The sequence below is a fragment of the Azolla caroliniana genome, unplaced genomic scaffold, assembly GCF_043228905.1.
Source record: "Azolla caroliniana isolate FFs.n. ecotype wild unplaced genomic scaffold, voAzoCaro1.0.p SCAF_4, whole genome shotgun sequence".
Lineage (NCBI taxonomy): Eukaryota > Viridiplantae > Streptophyta > Polypodiopsida > Salviniales > Salviniaceae > Azolla > Azolla caroliniana.
This window is the reverse complement of record NW_028230439.1, coordinates 24141117-24151669: the sequence shown is the minus strand read 5'-3', so window position 1 is coordinate 24151669 and position 10553 is coordinate 24141117. Positions and strand designations below refer to the sequence as shown.

At 37.9% G+C, this 10553-nt stretch overlaps 1 protein-coding gene across 1 annotated transcript; it reads left to right on the top strand.

Annotated features, from left to right (window-relative positions):
- The first annotated feature begins 964 nt into the window (after positions 1 to 964).
- LOC147865548 (leucine-rich repeat receptor protein kinase HPCA1-like) lies at positions 965 to 8727 on the top strand. Its single transcript, XM_087318384.1, has 19 exons — positions 965 to 1444; positions 1807 to 1945; positions 2147 to 2218; positions 2329 to 2400; positions 2604 to 2675; positions 2806 to 2979; positions 4277 to 4351; positions 4549 to 4620; positions 4713 to 4784; positions 4891 to 4959; positions 5047 to 5118; positions 5206 to 5277; positions 5389 to 5526; positions 5626 to 6101; positions 6271 to 6429; positions 6559 to 6704; positions 7183 to 7402; positions 7775 to 8016; positions 8210 to 8727. The coding sequence occupies exons 1-19, from the start codon at positions 1294 to 1296 to the stop codon at positions 8681 to 8683; spliced, it is 2967 nt and encodes a 988-aa protein (XP_087174510.1). The 5' UTR covers positions 965 to 1293; the 3' UTR covers positions 8684 to 8727.
- The last annotated feature ends 1826 nt before the right edge of the window (positions 8728 to 10553 follow it).

Below are 10553 nucleotides of genomic sequence, written 5' to 3'. Positions count from 1 at the left end.
TTTCTATAATGTTTGCAATTGGGGTTGATGTAGTCATCATTATAGTTTTTTGCCATGAATTACATTAATCGTGGGTAAACTTTGTATTCCTTTCCAGTTAAAGGAAGCAATAAAGAAATCAAAGTTCACCACATTTTACATGGAATATTATGTGGATATACAAAAAATTTGTGCTTTTCGGGACGTTTAACAGATTTGTTCGACTGTTGGTGGACAAATGGGACTGGTCCACCAAGTTCAGAACTTGTGATGCTCTAAAGATAAGACATCCCGTGAAATCGTAGGCTTCCACTCCACGTCAGATCCCATTAAAATGTCGATAATGTCCATCCAATCCTTACTCTGATAAACATCCATCGAGGCCAAGTGTTGATCAGGTCCATCAAATGATTAACGTCAATATAACGTGCATTGGATCCTAACGCTCTTCTCCAAAGATCAAAAGTAAGCGATGGGATCGTATGCTCTCCAATGATCAATCGGCAAGATTAGTACGCACATACATAGATACATACATGTCCCATCCACACACACACACACACACACACACACACACGAACATGCAATGTTGTGTCAAGAGAATATGGAATCATTGACACCCCCGGGGGGCTTTCGGTCTCCGGAATTCTTAGGGAAATGCATTCAAACTCTAATGCTATATATATATATATGTATTATATATATATATATATATATTATATATGTATCTCAAACACTTAAAAAAGCAAAACAAGAAGAAGAGAGCAGAGCATTGAAAAAGTCAATGCTCACAGAAAAAGATAAAACTCCAAAGTCAAAGGAGAAGAAATCTTGACCAATCCTCTGTTTTCTCTGTCCCATCTCTCTCTCTCTCTCTCTCTCTCTCTCTCTCTTACTCATATGCATTTACTTCTCTCCTGCAGGCTGATCTTCTTAACTCTGTCTATATCACAGATACAGATGCACAGTGTTTGATCCATTTGTTCAGTACCATAGCTATACACTGATCTTCTGAACTCTGTCTATATCACAGATACAGATGCACAGTGTTTGATCCATTTGTTCAGTACCATAGCTATACACTGATCTTCTGAACTCTGTCTATATCACAGATACAGATGGACAGCGTTTGATCCATTTGTTCAGTACCATAGCTATACGCTGATCTTCTGAACTCTGTCTATATCACTGATACAGATGCACAGTGTTTGATCCATTTGTTCAGTACCATAGCTATACATACATATTTCGTCATCATCATCATCTTGGCCTTTTTTTGGTAGCAGTCTGGTACCATTTTTAGCAGTAGCTCCCATGGCAGGGCTGTTGTTGGCCTTTCTGGTACCCCCTCCATCAGATCAAGCCAGAATGTTGAAGCATCTGTACCTCTTTGTCATCTTCATCATTCTCTCCTGCAATTCCCGTCTGCTTCGATTTGCAGATGCCGCCACACACCAGGATGATGGTGACTGCTGCAACCATACATACATATCAAACACATTACCCCAATCACACATACATACATACATACCCCAAGAAATCCAATCAATCTACACATACCTACACATAAACAAGTATCTAAGTAATTATGTATACATATGTGTCTATGAAGTCATATGTAGAGCATACCTACTACATACAGATATATGGACATGGAAATAGGCATGTCTCTGCCAAATGATGTTACTTGTTCTGGTTTTGCATGTATACATGGTGCTGTACTTGTGTGTGGAAGTCTGTATGTGATTTGCTTGATCATACCAGAACGTATTTCTGTAGCATTAATCTATCTCTCTAATTTTTGCTGTCATTCATATGCGTTTGCAGTGAATGGTCTGATGGCGATGCTTCAGGCATGGGAACCGAAAGGGAAAAACATTCTTGGATGGTCTGGCACAGATCCTTGTGGATCTAATTGGATCGGGATACACTGTGATAACTCATCTCCGCAAAGGGTTACACAGATGTGAGTAAAATTATTCTCTTCACCGTAAACATTTTACTCAATCATACATTATGGTTCATTATACTTGATATTAGATAAGACATGTCCACCGCCATGGCACCAATATTCATCACACATTTTCTGCTTAACGATGTCATGCAATTCTATGGTCACTGATGATGATGCCATTTTTTACAATAAAGATTTGCTTCTTAAATGTAGAGGTCTCTCTGGCTTGGGATTGGTTGGATCTCTGCCGGAAGATATAAAAAACCTCGCCTCGCTCCAATTTCTGTAAGTTAATCCCTAGCTATCTTCATCATCATATCGTGCAGGCTTAATCCTTTTGGTTAGATTTTGCTAATATGGGCTGTAATTCATTTGCTTGTAAATTCTTGAATCAGGGACCTTTCTTACAACAACTTCAATGGATCCCTTCCTAAAGGAATAAGCCAGCTTTCACATCTATCATATCTGTCAGTACTTGCAAGAAGTCCACGAATTTTGTCAGCTTATATTTAACAATAAACTTATATGTAACTTCTGAGTACATGTATCATTGAAACGTTTAACAATAAACTTATATATAACGTCTGAGTATATGTATCATTGAAACGTTTAACAATATTTAACTTATATATAACTTCTGAGTATATGTATCATTGAACATTGAAAGCAGGGTATTACAACAGAATTACTTCACAGGAAGCATTCCATCAGAGTATGGGCAATTGAAGAACCTAACCTATCTGTAAGTGCTAAATCTTTGTCTCAAAATCATATATTTGTAAAAAAAATGCATATTGGAATTCAGCAACTTAAGATCACATGCACTATTTTGGATGCCTCATGGATCAATCAATGCTTTCTATTATGACCAGGGATTTGAATGGGAATGATCTCACTGGGCCACTCCCCAATGACCTTGGCTTGCTCTCGAAATTATTTTGGCTGGATGTTGCATTCAATCGCTTAAGTGGTTCCCTTCCTTATTCTTCAGATGGACAGAGCCCTGACAATGTCGGCTTAGATAACTTGACGAGTGCTCAACACTTGTGAGTTCTTTATTATAATTCCTAGACATACATGCATACCTTACATTCATACATATTACATACATACATACATAAATACATACATACATACATACATGCATGCATGAATCCATCCATCCATGGCGTGCGTGTAATGTATGTATGTATTATGATGTGTCACCGTCACGCATAGAATGAACCATACGTATCATACGTTCATTCGCATTCGAGAATGATTTAATCATACGTGTATGGTAAATCATCTCAACGTTGGATTGGATAGATAAGAATGGTATTGATTGAATCACATGTCATCAAGTTTTCAATACTTTAGAAATTATTAAAGTACTAAACATTAGAAAGAGAGAGAAAGAGGGACAGAGAGCAAGAGAGTGGCAGGTGTTATGAGCTATCAGCTAAAGCTTCAACTTCTATGGCAATATTACCAGGACCATTCACCTTCCTTCTCTTCGTCCCCCCTCAGTTTGTTCCTATTGTTCTGATCACCGCCATCATCGTGATGACTCTGATTCTGTTTTTGTTTCTGAGGATCACCATGGTCCATGATTATGATTCATCTTATTCTGAGGATTACCATGACTATGATTCATCTGGTTCTGGCATCTGATTCTCATTGACATGGTGGATCAAGCTTATGTTCTTCTTGCTCATCATCATGCTGTTCTTGAGATTAATGTTGGCTCTGAGCATGTCCCTGGCTCTAAGGTTCTCCTCCCTCATCCTCTCCACGATCATGAGCTACACCTACTTCCCAGAGCTCCACATCGCTCCCCATGAATTATACTGAGGAGGCTGAGATGTAGCAGAAGCCATGGAACATTGCATCCATGGCCTGGCGGCAGAATCGTTGTAAAGCAGATCACCATAGCCATACCCGTAGACTAGGTGGGAAGGAGGATCAAGAAACACAACAGAATGGTTGAAGAAATCGTGGCCACCAAGATATGGCGGATGAGTGGCGTTCTGATCATGAGTGGCAGAAGAAGATTCATGAGGAGAGAGAGAGAGAGAGAGAGAGAGAGAGAGAGAGAAGTTCAAAAAAAAAGTAAGAAAAGAGTAAAAAAAAAAGGAACACGTATTTTTCCCTTTTCAAACGTGTTCGTTTCCAAACGTTTTCAAACGTTTGAATGCTTCCACGAACACGAATATTACGTTCTATGGATCATGTGTGTATGCATTGATGGATGTATTCAATATATATATCTATGTGAAGACATATATACATTAACACTACATATAGAATCACACTAGATGTTGCACAACAGTAAACTTACTTCTTTATGTTGGTTGCTTGCAGCCATTTGAACAACAACTCCTTTACCGGAAACATACCCCCAGCTCTATGTCATCCAGGAATGAGCTTGATTCATTTGTAAGTGCTCACTGCAGAATTTAGAGTTTGGTGGATCAAAATTACCATGGAAAGTGTGCCATTTTTCAGCACCACTCACACACTTGTGTGTGTGGGTGTGAACACATGCGTGGGCATAGCCTCATGGATGCATATCTACGTCACTTGGAATAATTCGTGCCTTAATGAAGTTGATTTCATGACTTTTTTCTATGCAGGCTTCTCGATTCCAATAAGTTTACAGGTGTTATACCAGAAGAGCTTGGCTTGTGCAGTAACCTTCTCATAATGTGAGTACAAACAAGAGACTCTACTGGCATTCATTCATTTGTTTTTCTTTCGTTTTTAATCTCTTTGCAATGAGTTGTGCAAAATTTCTCAGGAAGCTTACCAATAACAATTTACAAGGCTCGATTCCAAGTAACATAAGTCAGCTCAGGAACCTAACTGAATTGTAAGATTATTAGCACACCGACATGGTGGTTACATGTTTGGAAGAAATTTGAATACATACATATATATTTCATTCCAATTCTTCAGCATCATCATTTCTTATGCAGTCAAGTGGGACAGAATTTGCTGAGCAGTCCTTTACCCGATCTCTCAGGCCTAACCAGTTTGTTGATCTTGTAAGTATTGTGGCTTGACATTGTTATTGTTGTCATAAATGAAAATTTTATGCATTATCCTGACTTTTTGTTTTTTCTACACTGTAGGGATATCAGCCATAATTCATTTAATGAGCCTTTCCCTTCTTGGGTGACATCCATGCAGACACTGACAAATATGTAAATGAACTGATTTAATATGTCATGTCCCCTCTTGGCTGACATCAGTGGACTACTGATTCAGATGAAATGTGTTGTTTTTTGCAGCCTAATGGAAAGTACGACTATTTTGGGCCAGCTTCCAGCTTCCTTGTTTGCTTTACCTTTTCTCACTACTGTGTGAGTAGCATGAGTTACATACGATATGCAGTCCATAATGGATTATACCTGATCTTCAGTTAACAATCTGATGTGGATCTTTTATATCTTTCTTTTTGGGTCATTTTCCAGAAAGCTTTCAGGCAATGGGATTAATGGATCTTTGGATCTCAGCCTGGCTACCAATGTGCTCACACTAATTTCTTTGGAGAACAATCAGATTGCCAGCCTTAATTTGGGATCATTTAATGCGGATCCGAAAGTGCTTCGGTATGACTGTTTCTTTATGAACTAGTATTGTAATCTTACATTGTTGTTCAGAATATATTATATATGGCTGAACTTTCTGTTTTTGTGTTTGATATATAGGTTGCAGGGCAATGAACAAGTCTGCAGTTTGATAGCATATCAGAATACTTACTGCTACACGAATTCGTCAGTATCGACTGTCTATCAGAGCCCTATTACTAAATCATGTAACACTGTTTGTTCTAACAATTTTGCACCAAGCCCTGTTGATTGTGAATGTGTTCTTCCTTACAAAGGAGAGTTGATCTTTCGTGCTCCTCAATTTACAACCCTCAATAATACATCCCACTTTCTGGAACTCATCTCATATATTGCTGAAAGCTTGAACATTGGTCAGAGTCAGGTGTACATCACATCAGCGTACTTTAATAGCCAGTACCAATTGCTAGTTGACATATCCATCTTTCCTAATATTGGTACTAAAGCATGGACCCAAGATGAAGTGATCCAACTTTCATATGCATTAGGAAATAAGGGAATCCACATAGATATTTTTGGACCTCCCCTGTTTATTCAAGAACCTTACGCTTATGAAGGTGAGTCTGCTCTTTCACATATTTCAATTACTTGTGTGTTTCCTATGGTCCATTGCTAAAAGAAAAAACCAAAAAAATTGTAGTTCATTTCTAAAAGACCAAGTTACAAAAAATTGTCCAAAAGAGTCTAAAAGTGGCGAAGAGTTGAGTTGGCATTTCTTTGTTTCAGTGATCGAGAGTAGTTCAGGAGGTGGATTGGGTATAGCAGCCAAGCTAGGGATTGGAATTGGAGGAGGGGCCGTGGTATTAATAATCATTGTTCTCCTTGCATTTGCATTTTTCCAGAAGAAGCGAGCAGACAAAGCTGAGGAACATAAGAACCCATTTGGTATGCAATTCCTGCCTTCCATTTTACAATTATGGCAGACTATCTTATATATTTATCTCTGAATCTCCTATCATCATCATAATTGATTGACCTATCAAACTGTCATTGTTCTTTGTATATGCTATATAGCTTCATGGCCGGGATCAGACACGAAAGACATGAGTGGTGCTGCTCCAAAAGTCCAAGGAGCTCGGTATTTCCCCTATAGTGAGCTCAAGAAAGCCAGTAATAATTTCAATGAAAGCAACGAGATTGGCTCAGGAGGCTATGGAAAGGTCTGCATTCATCTCTTCATGTGGATTTTGGAAAGGAACCAAAACGTTTTTTGTGTGATTTCACAAAATAAGTGTGATTTTGTAAAGAAACTAATCTTTTTCTGTGAAGATTGAGTAAATATACTAACATTTATAATCAATTCTAGGTATACTTCAATATATACAGATCAATGAGAAACCTTTCGATGCCATAAGACTAATATTTTCTAAAAAAGATCGATAAAAAAAATACCATGTTGGCCTTGGTTAGGATATTGAGTGTTGATTTTCCAACTTGTTTAATTGCAAGAAGTTTGGGAAATTATGCACTTTAGATATTGAAGAAGCAAACTTGTTTGAGATGGTCCATTGAACCCCGAAATATGATCAGCTGCGTAGACAGAGACATTGGCAACTGTTTAACATGAAATCTCTCAATTTGATTGAGTTTCATGCGGAGAGATGAGAAACGTTTTTTGACTTCGATACATTTAATCAGGTGTATAAAGGCATTACTTCGACAGGGGAGCAAATTGCAATCAAAAGGGCACAAAAAGATTCAATGCAAGGTGCAATGCAGTTCAAGAATGAAATCGAGCTTCTATCTCGAGTACATCATAAAAATGTTGTTGGTTTAGTTGGATTTTGTTATGAGCAAGGGGAGCAAATGCTCGTGTATGAGTTCATGGCCAAGGGCAATCTTCGGGATAATCTATTAGGTAATAATGCATACAAACACACACACACCCGTACATTGTAGATCATTATGTACATATGTATGCACACACATGCATACATACTGTACATCCATACACATGAATATACATATGCATACATGTGTACATACATCCATACCCATGAATGGTACATATGCATACATGTGTACATACATCCATACCCATGAATGGTACATATAATCATACATACAAATGCACCTCCATACATAACCACATACATAATACAATTCATACACATATATACATCCAAAGATACGCACGTACATACAAGCATATATTGATTTATAAGTCTGTCCACATATACATATCTAAATGCATTAGAAACATACTCTGATTTTTGTAAGCTTGTGATAGGACGCGGTGGTTCACGGATGAATTGGCGGCGGAGACTTATGATTGCACTTGGTTCAGCTAGAGGTCTTGCATATCTCCATGAGCTTGTGACACCGCCCATCATCCATAGGGACATAAAATCCACAAATATTCTTCTGGATGAGAAAAGTATAGCCAAGGTGGCAGATTTCGGCTTGTCAAAGGTCGGGCCTATAGATGGAGATGGGGATCAAGTGGTAGAAACACAAGTGAAAGGGACTCTGGTAATGTATTTTGTTCAAATAACATCATACATATGTGTGTGTATGTATGTATGTACATATGTACCAAATCTTGTTCGTGTGTGTGGAAATGGTATGTAGATATGCCCATAGATTACTAAATATCTTTACGATACATGTGTATCGAGGGTATATATATATATATATGTCCCTAATTCTTTCGCAATGTGTATAGGGGTACTTGGATCCAGAGTACTACATGTCTCAACAACTTTCGGAGAAAAGTGATGTGTACAGCTTTGGGGTAGTGCTGTTGGAACTTATAACAGCAAGGGCCCCAATTGAACGTGGCAAATACATAGTGAATGAGGTGAAAACAGCCATAGATAAAGGCGGATTATCAAGTGTGAGGTCTCTACTAGACCCAAGGCTCCGAAGAGAAGAACTTTCAGAACTAGGTGCATTTGTAAAGCTAGCATTATCATGTGTTGAAGACCATGGGGTTGATAGGCCATCCATGGGGGATGTTGTGAAACAACTAGAGGAGCTTGTTGGCATTGATTATCCCGAATCTGGATCCTCAACAATAGAGCTTGCCAAGAATCCACGGAAGCATCCATATGGATTTGAGAGTGCTTCGAGAGACTCCTCCATGTCTTCTTTCCCTAATAGTTCTACTAATGTCCAACAATCATTTGGATCACCTTGAGAGGGTAGTACATCATCTTGTGTCAATTCAATGAAATGTTTTTTTCTTTACCATGTCATGGTGTAACTAGGCTGTAAATATATTGGAACATTCATTATTGTTATTAGGATTCAAGGAAACGAATCTATAATGCCATTTTTTAAAATTAAAGTTGTATATCGTATTGAATAATTCTAAAGTTAGAATACAAGAGTTATATTTTAAGTAGTCTGGGTGTTTTAAGTAAATTTGTGAAGCCATTTTATTTAGGGGGAAGGTTTTTTTGGGAGAAAAATATAATAGCTGAAATATGAATGTTTTCCTAATATGGCTAGATATATATAATTGCCGAAACCACTTCCATGACAAGGGCCGAAACCCTTCACCAAAATTGAACCCTTCCTAGTTGCCATTGCTTCATCTTGATGATGAGATAATTTTGCTCAATCTTTCCTTATTTTCTCCCCTCTCCAAGAAAAGAATCATGATTCCATATTGGATTAATATGAAATTTCCCTTTACATATTTCTGTGTTTTGAAGACAATGTTCTGTAATCTACTTGACAACTAATAGTGCAAAACATCTCTTAAGAGGCCAACAATGGCCTATTGAATTGGACATACTTTCAAAACTTAATGTCGGTTCGTTATAATGGCAATGCCTGCTAGGAGAGTACATTTTATTTTGTTTTGTTTTGTAGAGAAACACTTCCAGAAGTACTACACTCCATGTTACGACTACAATTTACAAATGGCAAACTGATTGCATTTCTCTCATAGTGTAAATGCATGATACCATTGTAGATACTAGGTCCCCCAAGATATGCTTGTCGTTGATCGCACCACCCCGGCAACTTCCTCATTTTTGTCACCATATTTGACCCACCATGCTCGAAACTCTCTCCATTCTAGCATAACTCATGCAACTACCACACCCCATCCCATTCCACCCTCATGTCTTTTACATTGATGGTCGGCTTCTCCAATTTTATTCCTAAATGGCCCACATAGGGATACTAGTTGATCCTACATTCAAAGTGAGTGATAGATATCTTAAAGGGCCAAACTTTCTAATTCGCAAAATACCCTTATGTGCTTCCACCTTATACGCACATTTCATAACCTTCTCCTTATATCCTTTTTTATTCAAAATTATATTCATAGGTTACACATCCCTCCATCCGTCAACTAACAATAACTTGACAATTATACAATAGTTCAGTGGAACCAAAGAGACCAAGGATTGTCCCTTGAAGCAAATGAAACATCCCTAGTCAGTTTTTTAGATTTTGGATGCCCAATGTGTGTGGATAGTATGAAATGAACACTTTCCACTTCGAAGATAGAAAATAGCAAAGATCAAGGCACTAGATAGGTGATCCTTATGCACTATAAATAGATAGTCGAGAGAGAGAGAGAGAGAGAGAGAGAGAGAGAGAGAGAGAGAGAGAGAGAGAGAGAGAGAGAGAGAATTATTACACATCCCACTGAATTACAATGTAACATGTTTATTTGTCAACTATAGAGTATAACATTGACGCATGATCCTTTACTTCGACAAACCAAACAGCAACAATGGATAATCTTGACGCATTTATGGAGTCAAACTAAGTGACTAATAATCTTGTCATACCGTTGTGGATCCATCGAGTCTCTTTGATGGCTATCATCTAAGGTTGAATAAGAATGGGGTATATACCTTTGATTATGAGTAGTGGTTGAAACAAAGTAATTTGCATTTTTCTTTTTTCTTTTTTCTTTTTTTCCAAAAAAACACTCCTTCCATTAGTTATAACATTTTACAAATGAGATTATTATGTACAAATCCCTGTAGGGACGCGATAGTTCCATCTTATGTGGATGCCCACTAACTCAAGAAAGGGAGAGGACG